General features: G+C 41.7%; 1 protein-coding gene across 3 annotated transcripts in view; it reads left to right on the forward strand.

The window, feature by feature from the left end:
- Window positions 1-18,146, forward strand: part of SCN10A (sodium voltage-gated channel alpha subunit 10) — a 99,599-nt gene that overhangs the window by 20,382 nt on the left and 61,071 nt on the right. For all 3 annotated transcript variants that reach the window (XM_059387943.1, XM_059387942.1, XM_059387944.1), the window contains exons 4-9: window positions 9,958-10,086; window positions 10,637-10,728; window positions 12,837-13,028; window positions 13,452-13,518; window positions 17,172-17,313; window positions 17,455-17,652. In XM_059387943.1, the coding sequence (XP_059243926.1) occupies window positions 9,958-10,086; window positions 10,637-10,728; window positions 12,837-13,028; window positions 13,452-13,518; window positions 17,172-17,313; window positions 17,455-17,652 (820 nt within the window). The remainder of the gene's footprint in view (window positions 1-9,957; window positions 10,087-10,636; window positions 10,729-12,836; window positions 13,029-13,451; window positions 13,519-17,171; window positions 17,314-17,454; window positions 17,653-18,146) is intronic.

The raw sequence follows: 18,146 nt of genomic DNA on the forward strand, positions 1-18,146 counted from the left end.
TTTTTCATGCATCTGATAGCCATTTGTATGTCTTCATTGGAGAAGTGTCTGTTCATATCTTCTGCCCAATTTTTGATATGATTATCTGTTTTGTGTGTGTTGAGTTTAAGGAGTTCTTTATAGATCCTGGATATCAACCTTTTGTCTGTACTGTCATTTGCAAATATCTTCTCCCATTCCATGGGTTGCCTCTTTGTTTTGTTGACTGTTTCCTTTGCGGTGCAGAAGCTTTTGATTTTGATGAAGTCCCAAAAGTTTATTTTTGCTTTTGTTTCCTTTGCCTTTGGAGACATATCTTGAAAGAAGTTTATGTGGCTGATATTGAAGAGATTACTGCCTATGTTCTCCTCTAGGATTCTGATGGATTCCTGTCTCACGGTGAGGTCTTTTATCCATTTTGAGTTTATTTTTGTGTATGGTGTAAGAGAAAGGTCGAGTTTCATTCTTCTACATAAAGCTGCCCATTTTTCTCAGCACCATTTATTGAAGAGACTGCCTTTTTTCCACTGTATATTTTTTGCTGTTTTGTCGAAGATTATTTGACCATAGAGATGAGGGTCCATATCTGGGCTCTCTACTCTGTTCCACTGGTTTATGTGTCTGTTTTTATGCCAGTACCATGCTGTCTTGGTGATCACAGCTTTGTAGTAAAGCTTGAAATCAGGTAATGTGACGCCCCCAGTTTTATTTTTGTTTTTCAACATTTCCTTAGCGATTTGGGGTCTCTTCTGATTCCATATAAATTTTTGGATTATTTGCTCCAGCTCTTTGAAGAATACCAGTGGAATTTTGATTGGAATGGCATTAAAAGTATAGATTGCTTTAGGCAGTATAGACATTTTAACAATGTTTATTCTTCCAATCCAAGAGCATGGAATGGTCTTCCATCTTTTCGTGTCTTCTTCAAGAAATTGAAGAAGACACAAAAAGTTTGAAGACCATGATAACTTTTTCCTAACTTTTCTTCTGCTCCTGTATTGCCTCTTTTCATTTATTTATTTATTTACTTACTTATTTATTTATAACGTACAATGTATTATTTCCCCCAGGAGTACAGGTCTGTGAATCATCAGGCTTACACCCTTCACAGCACTCACCAGAGTACATACCCTCCCCAATGTCTATAACCCAGTCACCCTCTCCCTAACCCCCTACCTCCCAGCAACCCTGTTTGTTCCATGAGATTCAGAGTCTCTTATGGTTTGCCTCCCTCCTGATCCCATCTTGTTTCATTTTTTCCCTCCCTACCCGCCATAACCCCCTGTCCTACCTCTCATTTTCCTCATATCAGAGAGCTCATATGATAACTGTCTTTCTCTGATTGACTTATTTCGCTCAGCATAATACCCTCTAGTTGCATCCATGTTGGTGCAATTGGCAAGATTTTATATCTCTTGATGGTTACATAGTATTTCATTGTATATATATATACCACATCTTCTTTATCCATTCATCTGTTGATCGACATCTAGATTCTATCCGTAGTTTGCCTATTGTGGACATTGCTGCTATAAACATTTGGGTGCACATGCCCCTTCTGATCACTACATTTGTATCTTTGGGGTAAATACCCAGTAGTGCAATTGCTGGGTCATAGGGTAGCTCTATTTTCAACTTTTTGAGGAACCTCAATACCGTTTTCCAGAGTTGCTGCACCAGCTTGCATTCCCACCAACAGTGTAGGAGGGTTCCCCTTTCTCCACGTCCTTGCCAACATCTGTCATTTCCTGACTTGTTAAATTTAGCCATTCTGACTGGTGTGAGGTGGTATCTCATTGTGGTTTTGACTTGTATTTCTCTGGTGGTGAGTGCCGTTGAACACTTTTTCATGTGTCTCTCGGCCATTTGGATGTCTTCTTTGCAGAAATGTCTGTTCATGACTTCTGTCCATTTCTTTTTTTTTTAATTTTTAATTTTTAATAAATATATATTTTTATCCCCAAGGGTACAGGTCTGTGAATCGCCAGGTTTACACACTTCACAGCACTCACCAAAGCACATACCCTCCCCAATGTCCATAACCCCACCCCCCTTCTCCCAACCCCCCTCCCCCCAGCAACCCTCAGTTTGTTTTGTGAGATTAAGAGTCACTTATGATTTGTCTCCCTCCCAATTCCATCTTGTTTCATTTATTCTTCTCCTACACCCTTAAGCCCCCATGTTGCATCACCACTTCCTCATATCAGAAAGATCATATGAAAGTTGTCTTTCTCTGCTTGACTTATTTTGCTAAGCATGATACGCTCTAGTTCCATCCATGTTGTCTCAAATGGCAAGATTTCATTTCTTTTGATGGCTGCATAGTATTCAATTGAGTATATATACCACATCTTTGTCCATTCATCTGTTGATGGACATCTAGGTTCTTTCCATAGTTTGGCTATTGTGGACATTGCTGCTATAAACATTCGGGTGCACGTGCCCCTTCGGATCACTACGTTTGTATCTTTATGATAAATACCCAGTAGTGCAATTGCTGGGTCATAGGGCAGTTCTATTTTCAACATTTTGAGGAACCTCCACACTGTTTTCCAGAGTGGTTGTACCAGCTTGCATTCCCACCAACAGTGTAGGAGGGTTCCCCTTTCTTCGCATCCTCACCAGCATCTGTCATTTCCTGACTTGTTAATTTTAGCCATTCTGACTGGTGTGAGGTGATATCTCATTGTGGTTTTGATTTGTATTTCCCTGATGCCGAGTGATATGGAGCAATTTTTCATGTGTCTGTTGGCCATCTGGATGTCCTCTTTGCAGAAATGTTTCTTCATGTCCTCTGCCCATTTCTTGATTGGATTATTTGTTCTTTGGGTGTTGAGTTTCCTAAGTTCTTTATAGATTTTGGACACTAACCCTTTATCTGATATGTCATTTGCAAACAATCTTCTCCCATTCTGACTGTTAGTTGTCTTTTGGTTTTGTTGACTGTTTCCTTTGCTGTGCAAAGGCTTTTGATTTTGAAGTCCCAATAGTTCATTTTTGTCCTTGCTTTCCTTGCCTTTGGTGATGTTTCTAGGAAGGTGCTGCAGCTGAGGTAGAAGAGGCTGCTGCCTGTGTTCTCCTCAAGGATTTTGATGGATTCCTTTCTCATATTGAGGTCTTTCATCCATTTTGAGTCTATTTTTATGTGTGGTGTAAGGAAATGGTCCAGTTTCATTCTTCTGCATGTGGCTGTCCAATTCTCCCAACACCATTTGTTGAAGAGAGAGTCTTTTTTCCATTGGATATTCTTTCCTGTTTTGTCACAGATTAGTTGGCCATAGAGTTGAGAGTCCATTTCTGGGCTCTCTATTCTGTTCCATTGATCTATGTGTCTGTTTTTGTACTAGTACCATACCATCTTGATGATTACAGCTTTATAATAGAGCTTGAAGTCTGGAATTGTGATGCCACCAACTTTGGATTTCCTTTTCAACATTTCTCTGGCTATTCAGGGTCTTTTCTGGTTCCATATAAATTTTAGGATTATTTGTTCCATTTCTTTGAAAAAAATGATGGTATTTTGATAGGGATTGCATTAAATGTGCAGATTGCTTTAGATAGCATAGACGTTTTCACACTATTTTTTCTTCCAATCCACAAGCATGGAACGTTTTTCCATTTCTTTGTGTCTTCCTCAATTTCTTTCATAAGTACTTTATAGTTTTCTGAGTACAGATTCTTTGACTCTTTGGTTTATTCATAGGTATCTTATGGTTTGGGGTGCAATTGTAAATCGGATCGACTCCTTAATTTCTCTTTCTTCTGTCTTGCTGTTGGTGTATAGAAATGCAACTGATTTCTGTGGAATGATTTTTATATTCTGACACTTCATTGAATTTCTGTATGAGTTCTATCAGTTTTGGAGTGGAGTCTTTTGGGTTTTCCACATAAAGTATCATATCATCTGCAAAGAGTGAAAGTTTTGCTTCTTTGCTGACGCAGATGCCCTGTATTTCTTTTTGTTGTCTGATTGTTTAGGCTAGGACTTCTAGTGCTATGTTGAATAGCAGTGGAAATAGTGGACCTCCCTGCTGTGTTCCTGATCTTAGGGGAAAAGTTCTCAGTTTTTCCTCAATCAGAATGATAATTGCCCTGTGTTTTTCTAGATGGCTTTGATGATATTGAGGCTTATACCCTCTATGCCTATACTGTGGAGAGTTTTGATCAAGAAAGAATGCTATATTTTGTCAAATGCTTTTTCAGCATCTATTGAGAGTATCATATGGTTCTTGTTCTTTCTTTCATTAATGTATTGTATCACATTGATTGATTTGCCGTTGTTGGACCTACCTTGCAGCCCAGGAGTAAATCCCACTTGTTCGTGGTGAATAAACTTTTTAATGTACTGTTGGATCTTATTGGATAGTATTTTGGTGAGAATTTTTGCATCTGTATACATCAAGGATATTGGTCTGTAATTCTCCATTTTGATGGGGTCTTTGTCGGTTTTAAGATCAAGGTAGTGCTGGCCTCATAGAATGAGTTTGGATGTTTTCCTTCCATTTCTATATTTTTGGAACAATTTTAGGAGAATAGGTATTAATTCTTCTTTAAATATTTGGTAGAATTCTCCTGGGAAGCTCTCTGGCTCTGGGCTCTTGGGAGATTTTTTATGATCTCTTCAATCTCCTTACGGGTTATGAGTCAGTTCAGGTTTTCTATTTCTTCCTGGTTCAGTTTTGGTAGGTTATATGTGGGTAGGAATGCATGCATTTCTTCCAGATTGTCAAATTTGCTGGTATATAGCTGCTCATAATATGTTCTTATAACTGTTTGTATTTCTTTGGTGTTGGTTGTTATCTCTCCTCTTTCATTCATGATTTTATTAATTTGAGGCCTTTCTCTTTTCTTTTTGAGAAGTCTGGCGAGGGTTTTATCAATCTTATTAATTCTTTCAAAGAACCACCTCCTAGTTTTGTTGATCTATTCTACTGTTCCTTTGGTTTCTATTTCATTGATTTCTGCTCTGATCTTTATGATCGCTCTTCTCCTGCTGGGTTTAGGCTTTCTTTGCTGTTCTTTCTCCAGTTCCTTTAGGTATAGGGTTAGGTTGTATACATGAGACCTTTCTTGTTTCTTGAGAAAGTCTTGTATTGCTGTACTTTTTCCTCAGGACTGCCTTTGGTGTGTCCCAAAGATTTTGAATGGTTGTTTTCATTTTCATTTGTTTCCATGATTTTTTTCAATTCTTCCTTAATTTCCTGGTTGATCCATTTATTCTTTAGTAGGATGCTCTTTAACCTCCATGAACTTGAGTTCCCAATTTTCCTCTTGTGATTGAGTTCTAGATTCAGAGCATTGCAGTCTGAAAATATTCAGGGAATGATCCCAATCTTTTTTTCTGACCCAGGATGTGATCTATTCTGGAGAATGTTCCATGTGCACTAGAGAAGAATGTGTATTTTGTTGCTTTGGGATGGAATGTTCTAAATATATCTGTGATGTCCATCTGGTCCAGTGTGTTATTTAAAGCCTTTATTTCCTTGTTGATCTTTTGCTTGGATGATCTTGCCATTTCAGTAAGGGGGTTGTTAAAGTCCCCTACTATTGTATTATTTTTATATGTTTCTTTGATTTTGTTATTAATTGTTTTATATAATTGGCTGCTCCCATGTTAGGAGCATAGATATTTAAAATTGTTAGATCTTGTGGGACAGACCCTTTAAGTATGGTATAGTGTCCTTCCTCATCTCTTATTACAGTCTTTGGCTTAAAATCTAATTGATCTGATATAAGGATTGCCACCCCAGTTTTCTTTTGATGTCCATTAGCATGATAAATTGTTTTCTGCCCCCTCACTTTAAATCTGGTGGTGTCTTTGGGTCTAAAATGCGTTTCTTATAGACAGCATACGGATGGGTCTTGTTTTTTTTTTTAATCCATTCTGATATCCTGTGTCTTTTGATTGGGGCATTTAGCCCATTTGCATTCAGGGTATCTAAGGAAAGATAAGAATTTAGTGCCATTGTATTGCCTGTAAGGTGACTGCTACTGTATATTGTCTCTATTCCTTCCTGGTCTAGGTTACTTTGAAGCTCTGTCTTTGCTTACAGGACCCCTTTCAATATTTCCTGTAGGGCTGGTTTGGTGTTTGCAAATTCTTTTAGCTTTTGTTTGTCCTGGAAACTTTTTATCTCTCCTATTTTCAATGACAACCTAGCTGGATATAATATTCTTGGCTGCATATTATTCTCATTTAGTGCTCTAATATATCATGCCCATCCTTTCTGGCCTGCCAGGTCTCTGTGGATAAGTCTGCTGCCAATCTAATATTCCTACCATTGTATGTTAAGGTCTCTTGTCCAGAGCTGCTTTCATGATTTTCTCTTTGTCACTAAGACTTGTAAGTTTTACTATTAGATGATGGGCTGACCTATATTTGTTGATTTTAAAGGTGGTTCTCTGCCTCCTGGATTTTGATGCTTGTTCCCTTCACCAAATTAGGGAAATTCTCTACTATAATTTGCTCAAATATACCTTCTGCCCCTCTCTCTCTTCTTCTGGGGTCCCAATTATTCTAATATTGTTTCATCTTATGGTATCACTTATCTCTCAAATTCTCCCCTCATGGCCTAGTAGTTGTTTGTCTCTCTTTTGCTCAGACTCTTTATTCTCCATCATTTAGTCTTCTGTATCACCAATTCTCTCTTCTACCTCATTTATCCTAGCAACAAGAGTCTCCATTTTTTATTTCACCTCATTAATAGCTTTTTAAAATTTCAACTGGACTAGATTTTAGTTCTTTTATTTCTCCAGAAAGAGATTCTCTAATATCTTCCATGTTTTTTTTGAGCCCAGCCAGCACCTTGATAATCATCATTCTGAACTCTACTTTTGACATATTACTAATGTCGGTATTGATTAGCTACCTAGTTGTCGATGTTGCCTCTTTTTCTTTTTTTTGTGGTGAGTTTTTCCGCCTTGTCATTTTATCTAAATATGAATAGATGAATGCAAGAACAAAATACTAAAAGGGTAGCAATGACCCCAGAAAAATATACACTAACCAAATCAGAAGAGACCCAAAACTGGAGGGAGAAGAAAGGAGGAAAAAAAAAGCATATATATATGTGTGTGTGTGTGTGTGTGTGTGTGTGTGTGTATGTGTATATGTATATGTATGTGTATATGTATACACACACATGACTGGTGAATAGAACAGAGACACACACTTGATTTTTAGTGTATTTTATACTGTTAGAAGAAACTACCTCCCAAAATTTTAAAGAAAGAAATACATATATATATACAAAAATAAGGGTAAACACGATGAAGGGATGGAATACAACTGTAAAGAATGTACTCAGGCTGGAGACTAGAACAAAGCCTCTCTTCTTGGCGAGGGGCCTGTTGCAGTGATTCTCAAATGTCTTTGCCTGAGGCAGAATTGCACTGCCCTTGCCAGGGGCCCAGCTAAGTAATCCGTTCGGGTTCACTCTCTGGAGTTTTTGTTCCCTGAATGCTTTCCACACCTCTTCGAAGGATGGGAATGAAGATGGTGGCCTCCCAATCTCCAGCCCTGTAGGAGTGGAGAGCTTGGGCCCCACTCCTCAGTGTGCCCTCAAAGAGAAGCAGTCAGTCACTCCCATCTCTCTGGTCTCCAGCCGCACTCTGAGCTCACCCAGCCTGTGACTGAGCATTTCTATCTCTGGTGCACAGCCCCGTTTAGAGTCTCCAAACCCAGCTGATTTCTGCAGTGCACTTTTGCGCTGCTCCTCCCAGAGGAGGAAGGAAGGGGGGGGGGTCTCTCCAGATCTGCCACTTGTGGGGTCCTTGCTCAAAGAACAGTGGTCTGAGTGTGCCTTGGATCATGGTTTAAGGTAACCTTGAGCTGAGAGCCCATTGCTTGGCTCCGTCTCTGTAGTCAGCTTTCCCACTCTGATACCTGGGAGCTCTGTCACCCTCAGACACCCCTGGTGTTTTTGTGTCCCCACGGGTCCTGAGACCACACTGTTCCTTCAAGGGCTCTATCCCCCCCAACCCCCTGCCAAATTAGCTTCTGGAATGACATCCCTCAGTGGAACAGACTTCTAAAAGTTCTGATTTTGTGCTCTGCTGCTTTCTCACTTGCTGGGAGCAGGCCCCGCACCTGGTGGTTTATCTCTCTGACACTTTGGATTCACTTCTCCACACATCCTACCTTCTGGAAGGTGGTTGATTTTCTCTTCCTAGAATTGCTGCTCTTCTTCTTTTCTATCTCCTGTTGATTTTGTAGGTATTCAGAATGGTTTAATAACTATCCAGTTGAACTCCTGGGATCTGATGATATTTCAATCTCCTACTTCTCTGCCATCTTGCTCCTCCTCCTCTTGCTTTTCTTTCTTTCCTCTTTGGTCTTTTTAGTCTTTGGTGTTAGAAGCATCCTTCAAATTCCTGATGCTTGTTCCCTAGTGGTTCACATTAAAAATATCATCTTCTTGGGCTATTAACCTGACTGCCAGGCTTCTAGAAACTAACTGAAAGGCAGAAGAGAGTAGGTGGGTGGGAGGGTTGCCTGATTTTCAGTGTATGAAGTGTCCTTTAACCTGTTTCACATGCAACTGTCTCTCCCTCTTGTTCAACTCTTGAAAGAATGAACATCCAATCTCTTTCTGGAACAGAGGAAGCAATTCTTCACTGAAGGGGGTTCTCACTGAATAGCTGTTTTATAAAGACTTTCAAGCTGTATCCAGCTCCATCTGACCACCTCTCCCCAAACCCCACTTTCAGAGGTATTTAGTGTCTCTAAGCCCTAAGCAGTCCTGCAGTGTGGGTTGTCTCACTTCTAGGAACTCCCCACTTCCCAGCTCAGGTTTTAGCTTTCTTGAGTCTGCTCTGTCAGATACTACCCATCCATCTGCTCCCTAGTTTCCAAAATGTTGTTGTTGTGTTCTCCATTATCTTCCTCCTACTGGGTTTATGCTTCTAAAAAAAAAAAAAAAAAAAAAAAGGAAAGAAAAAAGAAAAATCCTTCTACTAACATTTAAGAAGAATTTCAGGAAGGATAGAGGTAAATACATATGTTCAATCTGTCATATGTAATCATGTCTTTCCATTTTTAATAGCAGTGTTTATGTTTATGATTTTACAATTTAAAAAATTGACGGTACCCAAAATTTTGTGTGCATCTGAATCTCTTTGGTTCTGGAAGGGTAATTCTCTCTGGCTAGTAGCATTAGCATCTGCTGGGAATGTGTTAGAAAAATGCATTCTTAGGCCTTATGCTTGATTTACTAAATAAGAGACCCTGGAAGTAGAACCCAGAAATCTATGTTTGAACAAGTCCTCCAGGTGTTCAGATGCTTGCTATTGTTTGAAAACGTCTGCCTTCAGTGATTGAGTGATTCTGAACATTTGAGAAACACTACCTTACTCTCAACCTCAGCTCTAAATCCATCTCTTCACCTACAAACCCACAAAGTGCCCAGCAAACTCAAAGGACTATTTGAGATGACCTCCCCTGGCAAGATCCAACCTCCAGAGAAAATGTTTATGTTAGGTGCTTTTCTTCCATGACACCTAGCTGTTTCCTGCCTTAAATGGCTCTTTGACTGGGATTCCTGGGCCCCAAAACACTTGCGGACCAAAGATTGTGGGAGAAGAAAAGACAGCTGGAAGTAGAGGAAATTTGAAGAGGAGGGACATAGAAGGGCCTCCACCTCTTCTACATGTCAGATGACAACAGGTTGGGAGAGGAGTCTTGAGCTTCCCTCTGGACACCTCAACAAAGAGGAGCATCCTTGTTCTGAACCTTCTGGTGGCTCTGCACCTCCCATTGCCCTCTGCTCACCTTTCAAACCAAGATGCTGCCACCCTTCTCAGCTGCACACATCAGCCCCCATTTGTATGACTTCTCTGAGTTCCCCAGTCTTGCCTCCTTACCTTACTTCTTCCTTTTTCCCACCTTGCTGATGATTTTTGCACATTTTCCTATGGAGCCATCCTAGTAGCTCCCCTCTGAGCTCTCTCTACGGCACTCCTTTCCACCTTCTCTCCCAGATATGTCTTCACTGTAATTTACACCTTTGAAGCCTTGATAAAGATACTGGCAAGAGGATTTTTTCTAAATGAGTTTGCTTACCTGCGAGATCCTTGGAACTGGCTGGATTTTAGCGTCATTACCCTGGCGTAAGTATTTCTCTGTGCTGATGTGTTTGTCTGCATGGGCTTCTGGGTAGCTCACACTCTGGGGATGTTTCCTATCTCTATCCAGCTTCCTCATATGAAACTGCATGGCCTGGGGTTTCCCTGCTTCTAAGTGTTATGCAGACAGTTACTTTAGGATTAGTCCCATACCTTCAGGTAGAAGTCAGAGACCTCAACTATGAGTTAATAACAGGCCTGTCAAAGTGAGCAGAGAAGGCTCAGCCTTGTACTTATCTGACTTGAAGGACTTTGCCTGAGGAACCAGTATATGAGGTTACCCAAGCCCACATGCTTGAATACCCATCCACACAGAGCCCTCAGGATCATAATACACCTTCTCAAGGGAGCCATTTTAAAGGCTATTGCAACAGTTAATTTAGTGTGTCAGTCTATAGGTGGAAATGCCGTTAGATTTTGTGCCCACTCTGGGTCTTTCTTAGGCTCTTGTTACCCAAGATTGTCCTTATTTTTGCTACATACATTCCCAGGACCCTCTCTTTGCAGAGATACTGACCAACTTCTGGTCCTACAGATACATTGGTGAAGCAACAGATCTCCGAGGAATCTCAGGCCTGCGGACATTCAGAGTTCTTAGAGCTTTAAAGACAGTTTCTGTGATCCCAGGTAAGTTGCTTTAATCACTACCTGTATTCATAGAGCATATGCTGGTTTACACAGTCTAATGTCCTACTTTGATTTTTGCAAGAGTCCTATAAAGCTCCAGGGCATGGACTGTTGTCCCCATTTAAAAGACCAAGAAACTGAGGACCAGAGAGTAGAAAACACAATACCAAGTCCCCACCACTAATGAGGTGAAGTGTGACCTGGAGACCTAGGATCCCAATTTCTAGGCTAATGCTCTGTGCATAATACCTCATAACATCGCCATCAATAAATGACAAAAAGGTCATATCCTCATTTTATGTTCTTGTTGTGGGGTTCAGGCAAGCTTCCAATTGGAGCTTCTCCTTTATACACTAAGCTAAATGTATAAACTTGGAAATAGGGAGGAAGGGAGTAGGCAGTCCTAGGCTCTAGTGAGTGTCTTTGCCATTTCCATGTATCTGAAAGCTTGAGCCTCAGTCCTGTCTTTGGACCCACAGAGGATAAAAGATTTGGGCATTCTTGATTACAGAGAATTCAGAAACAAAAGTGTTTCACCAGAGCTTATCTTATTGGGCCCTTGAGACTTCTGTTGTCACCAGTATCTCAGGGATACACCTTACCCCACAATGGGATGGTGGAAAGAATGGTGAGGCCAGAGACCAGGCAAACCGTTGTGACTTCCACCTTGTGACCTGGTGGATTATCTCCCTTCCCTCACCCCTGAGAATCCATTCTCTCATCTGGAAAACAGAAACACTCAAGCCATGGAGGAAGTCCTTTCAACCATTCTATGTCTGGCTCTGCAGGAAATGTTAGATAGTCTTTGCCAACTTCCACTGTATAAGCTTCCTCATGAAGAGAGCCATAGCAAGAAGGTAGTCAATGCTGCCATTTGATATCTCTTACCTAGTCTTAGCCAGGAAGACCCTGAGTCTTGTTTATAAGACCTGTCCTGTCTAGACTCCCTCTCCAATCTCTTCTCTCTCCTCTACCTGTTTTGCATCATGTTCTAGAATCTACCTGTGATTCTACAAATAATTCCTGCCTTTTCTCATCTCCCAGCATTTGGCCAGGCAGCTTCTCTATCAAGAGAGTCCTTCCTGTCTTCATTCAACTCATACTTATTCTTCAGGGTTCTGCTAAGGTTTGACCTTCTCAAGGAGACTCCTTGCTCTCTCCCAACTTCCCCACACTCCACCCCATCCCAACCCTAGGCTTCATTTAGGAGTTGCTTCTATATACACCTACCTGCTCTATAATGCAATAGCATTTCCTCTCAGTTGTTAAACAACCCCATCACATGCCCTTGCCTTAGCCCCCTGCTCAGTTCCCAGTCCAGGGACCAACACAGCTAGTGCTCAATAGGTTATTTGTTAACTAAAATAACAAGACAAGGATGGGTTCCACACTGCTTCCCTGTTTGGAGCTCTTTCTGCTTATCTGTGAATCTGCTCTCTGAAAGAAGCTAATATCATTCTCCACAGACACAAATCCTCTCTCCTTAAACAAGCAGAGACTGCCAGCTGTGCTAGTCCCAGTGTCTCTCATGGTCTCATTCTATTGCTGTGTTTGTCTCTCCGTGTCTTTGTGTTTCTGTCTTTCTTTCTCTGTCTCATTCTATCTCCTCGGCATCTCTCTCTTTCTCTCTCTCTCTCTCTCTCTCTCTCTTTCTGTCTTTCAACACACACACTGAGGGCCATGTGTTTCCATCCTCAGGCTGCCTCCCAGGACTGAAGTGAGTATAGAAAAAAAGATGTCAAATTACTAGAATCAAGTTAGTAGTCTATATCTAGCAAAGTGCCTGAAACATAAGCAATATATAATAAAAATTATATTTTAAATTGAATTACTACTATCAGAAGTTTATTAGCTTTACAATGATAAAAAATACATCACCTGTGTCTCAGGTGTCTTATCCTTACAATGGAGCGATAATCTCTGCCTCCATCTCAGGGTTTTTACAAGGTTCAAATGGGGAACTGCACTTGGAACTGCCCTAAAGTTTGTAAAGTACCTCACACCTATATGTAGTGAAAGGATAGGACAGTTAAGATGCAGGACGTGAGGCATATATGTGTGCTCTGTGGCTGGTACTTCATGGGAGTGTTGCTGTCATCTTCCCACAGGACTGAAGGTCATTGTGGGAGCTCTGATCCACTCAGTGAGGAAACTGGCAGATGTGACCATCCTCACTGTCTTCTGCTTGAGTGTCTTTGCCTTGGTGGGTCTACAGCTCTTCAAGGGCAACCTCAAGAACAAATGTGTCAAGAATTGTGCAGCTCTCAATGAAACGGGCAACTATTCCTCTTACAGAAAGCAAGAGTGGAATTACTGCCACAGTGACACAGGTCTGGTTGGCCAGGGATGTAAAGCCCCCACATACCTATATGGAAATATATTTTCATTCCTCTTTCCTGTGAAAATGCTTCTCCTGGGCTATGTTTTATTTTGGTTCCCCATTTTCTGTTGTCCAATGTCCCTTTTACAAGGAAATCAGCTATAAATCTAGGGGCACGTCCTCCTGCTGGGGGAGGCTCAGAGTTAAAGTCACTGCTTGGCTTTTCTCTTCCCAGATGGGACTTCACCTTTCCAAAAGTCCCAGCATGCCTACTGAGAGCACATAGCCAAGAGAACATGCCTTGCTCAGGCAGAAGACTGAGGAGGTGATGCCTCCACTGCATAAAGCTTGAGCTAGAGGGTTCAGAACTATGTTCATGGTTTTCATTTTTTTCTTTCTCCTGCAGATTTCTACTATTATAAGCCAGGCACTACAGATCCCTTACTGTGTGGCAATGGATCTGATGCAGGGTGAGTGCCCAACCCATGATGATGCACCAATGCCCAGCCATCCTTTCTCTTTGTCATTATCATTTTCTGGGTAGTGACTGGTTTTCAGACCCCAAGGATGATGTAGAAATGAATTAGTCATAGCTTTAGCCATCCCCAGGCTCATGGGGAAGGAGTGTAGGAGTTAGTTTTTGTTATGTAACCAACAGCCCCAGGATTTTGTGGCTTAAAACACTAGCCGTTTATTTAGCTCAGGATTCTGCACATTAGCATATTGAACTGAGATCAGCCTGGTGTTCTGGTATTGCCTGAGCTTATTCATACATCTGCAAGCAATGAACCGATTAGCAAGGGGCCAACTGATCTAGGACAGTCTCAGCTGGGGCAGCTTTTCTGTTCCATGTGGTATCATCTCCCAGCAGGCTAGCCTGGTCTTGTTCTCAAGGACAGAGAGAGGGTTCCAAGAGAAAGAGTGAAAGTGTGTAAGATCTTTTGAGACCTAGGTTCAGAACTGGCACAATGTCACTTCTGCTGCATTCTATTGACAAAAGCCAAGTCACAGACCAGTACAAATCTAAGGAACTTGGAGATAAACTCTACCTCTTAACTGGAGGAGCTATGGCAATTTTATGGCAAATGGGTATTATGGATACAGGTAGAACAGTTGTGGCCATTTTGGCATTCTACCCCAGGAAGGAACTAATATATATTAAATATATTCCATGTCAAATGTTCTACATTTAATCATCACAACTCCATCACATGGGTTTTGTTATCCACACATGACACAGGAAGAAACACGTGCATCCATCTTTGCCATTTCAAATTCTTACAGTGGCTTGAGGCATAACAAATGAGAGGATTAGGCTGGGGGGCAACCAGGTGATATCAGTTTGTACCCCCATTTAAAAGGACTAGTCCACTGCTTAGCCCAGCTGCCACATGGAAATGTGAGTTCACTGCTTCCAGCTCTTCTAACTTTTAAAAAAGAAAGATAAGAATTCATATTTTTATGTGAAATCTCCCAACTACAAACATTGGCTACCAATTCTAAAAAATGTCTACATATTGTGGGCCAAACAAAATATTTCTGCAAGCCAAGTTCAGCCTGCAAGCTGCCAGTTTGTGAGCTCGGATGCATATACTTAAGGATGCTTCCCTGTGAAGAAGCAGTGCTCTGCTAGAGGCTCCATGGGCTGAGAAGACACAGTGAGGTGATGGTGGGAGACAGGGCAGGAGGTCAGGGAAGGTTTCCTGGAGGTTGTGGTTGAGGTGAACATTGAAGGACAGGCAGGATGTCGCCAGTTTTGTTGAATAAGAGATGGTTTGGACGGGGGCCATCCCAGGGGGCAGAACAGAATGTGAGACAAAGCAAAGGGCTGTCCCCTCAAGCTTGCCTGCTGCTTTGACCACTGGAGCAGGCATGAACAGAAAGTTTAGGCAACAGATCAGCAAGGCTAATCTTTCCAGTCTCCATGTTTGAGCATCTGGAACCCCAAGCCCATATGACCTCATTACCTGAATGGCTAACAACCCTAGATTATCCAAATGGAGGTGGGTGGGACCTGTATGGAGCTTTGCCTTAATCAGCCCATTAGCCAAACAATCTCAGATAGAGCTGAGAATTTGATCAACATGGGCTCCTTTTCCTTTCTTCACAAATGCACTTGGCATTTGGTTCTTTGGTTCAGAGATCAGATTGTTCTGATGTCAGTTTGTCTTTGACTTAAATCTAAACCAAAGGCCTCCTCAATGTCTTTTTTCCTATCTGGATAATGGCATTTCTCATGGCAATGGTTCCAGAGTAGCTTAAGTACTATCTGTGGTAGAGTTATGGTGTCCACGCATGGCCCCACAACCCACAGCCCAGCTGTAAAAGAGGTCAGGCATCCTGCTGAGCAGGTCTTGGCCAAGAAATAAAGAAGTGGGTAGGGCTGGGATGGCAAAGGAGGCCAACTCAGGATGATGGGCAGAATAAGTCCTGAAGGGCATACTGTGAAGATGAAAACTGGGTCCTGTGCTGGACCACAGAGAATCCAGAGACCTGAGACCCTCACTGACCAGTGGCACTATAGTAGGAAAGTCCAGGGTCTCAAGGTAGAAAACAAGTACTACGAAACACGTAATGATTTTCAGCATTCTTTCACATGTACTCTTCCAGTCCATTCTTTTGGTCACTTCAGGTTAAAAACAGCAGAAATTTTAATTTACAATTTACATATAATATTTACCATGCTGAAGGCACCATGCAAAAAGTGTTGTAGTGTGATCTCATTTAATTCTTGGAGCAATTCATTATTGATGTGTAGCAACTGTAGTAGGATTTAATGGAAGACATGGAAATTAGGCTACCTTTGTAGTTAACTAGAAAACCTATAGGTAATGGGTTAACTAGCTCCTTTGGCAAGCAAATCAAAAGATTGTCTGTCTTTAAATGTGGGTCTAGAGAGTCTAGGAACTCACAAATCTCCAATCAAGATTGAAGATAGAATTAGGATTAATTTTAGTCAAGTTGCTGGCACCCTAATCAATTGTATGGGTCCCAGAATTGTGTGTTTCCATGGATGTTTGGAATAAGCACAGCCCCAGAGACTGGTGTTAGTGGAGGTGTGCTGGAGTAGTAGAATTCCAGACTACAAATAAAATATTGCTGTTTTCTCAGCAAAGCCATCCCACTGAGGTAAGTGAACACCTCACATGCTTTTAGCTTAGAGATACTTCTTGACATCAACTTATTCCCTTATCATGAGAGAGTGAAGAGTCAGTCCTGCCTTGCCCACCCCAATGCTCACCATGTGGTCATCTTCAATTTGGCCTTCCATCATAACTCAGTCTTCACAGGCTATTTGACATTTATATTTCTCCTTTTGAATAAATACATTGACATCTGTATGGTTTTAGCAACTGACTTCTTTTCTCTGAACCTCAGTTTCCACATATGTAAGAAAGGATGGGTCAAATGATTAATTTATAGCATTTGTAAAGCACTTAGGAAGAGAGTGGTACACATAAGTGCCCAGTAAGTGGAAAGTGTTGTTTTTATTGTTATATATAATTGGTGAGTAAAATTGACTAATGTGAGTCCTCCTTTGATGGACAGGTTGGCAGATGTCGCCAAAAGCCTCGGGTTTTCAGTCTGCATTATTGATACTGACTCTCCTTCCCCTGGTGTGAACCTGCAAAGAGTTTGCCACCTTACGGAATCGTGTGTGGGCAGTCAGCTGGCAGGCCATCCCCTCTGCATGAAACTCTGAAGTGAAAGTATTATCATCCCCATTTAAATGGGCAAGAAAGGGGCACCTGGGTGGCTCAGTCGGTTAAATGTCTGCCTTCTGCTTGAGTCATAATCCCAGAGCCCTGTATTGAGCCCCTTGTAAGGCTCACCACTCAATGGGGAGTCTGTTTCTCCCTCTAACCCTCCTCCCTCTCATGCTCTCTCTCTTTCTCTCTCAAATAAATAAATTAAATATTTAGAAAAATAAAATAAAAAATAAATGGGCAAGAAGAACTGAACCTTAAAGGAATGAAGGTCATCCAGCTAACAAGAGGGAGGCCAGGTCTTAAACTCTAATCTTTGACTTCAAACCCTATGGTCTTCCTATAGTCCTGGGCTGCCTTGACCCAAAGGAGCAGAGAGACTATGCAATTGATGACCTTCTCTATTCTTGCTGCAGCCACTGCCCTCAAGGTTATCTCTGTCTTAAGACATCTGACAACCCAGATTTTAACTACACCAGCTTTGATTCCTTTGCTTGGGCTTTCCTGTCACTGTTCCGCCTGATGACACAGGATTCCTGGGAACGCCTCTACCAGCAGGTATTGATCTACATGTCCCCCTACAGACTGGTTTTGGAAGCTAGGGAGTCAGATGCATGCCTACTTTTTCCCTAGAGGAAACGGGCAATATCAGGGGCCCTCAAACTCTGGATACAGATGTCCTTTCTCTTGAATCTGCAGACCCTGAGGGCTTCTGGGAAAATGTATATGGTCTTTTTCGTGCTTGTCATCTTCTTGGGGTCTTTCTACCTGGTCAACTTGATCTTGGCTGTGGTCACCATGGCATATGAGGAGCAGAACCAGGCAACCATTGATGAAATTGAAGCCAAGGAGAAGAAGTTCCAAGAGGCCCTTGAGATGGTCCGGAAGGAGCAGGAGGTCTGTGAGGGGTGGATGCTTTGTGAAATCCATTACAAGCTGCACATTCTTGGGCAGAGTTCTGGATGAGCCACTTAAATTAAGTCTGTCATTCCAGGGAACTGTAAGAAGATTCACTGTACCTGAAGGGCCATTTTAGGTCAGGTGTTCTTAAAAAAGAACCTAATGAAGATCCTGTGCCAGTGATTTATTGAGGGATGCTCTCAGGAAAATGAAAGAGAAGGAAGTAGGATGGGAGGAGAAGAATTAAACAAGAAGATGGTCTCAGCTAGAGATGACCTTCACCCTGATCCCATGGGGAGCTCTGTGGTATGCTTGTATCACAAAGTTAACTGTGCCTCGAGGCAAGAGGGCTGGCCTTTTACACCCCCATACCTACCCCAGCCAAATGTACAGTCAAAGGAAATACTCTACAGAATAGTGTAGCTGTGATCCATTAGAAGCTAACACTCAAGCAGCTGAAGATGAGTATACTGACCTGGAAAATGGATTTG

The sequence above is a fragment of the Mustela nigripes genome, chromosome 2 (genome assembly GCF_022355385.1).
Source record: "Mustela nigripes isolate SB6536 chromosome 2, MUSNIG.SB6536, whole genome shotgun sequence".
Lineage (NCBI taxonomy): Eukaryota > Metazoa > Chordata > Mammalia > Carnivora > Mustelidae > Mustela > Mustela nigripes.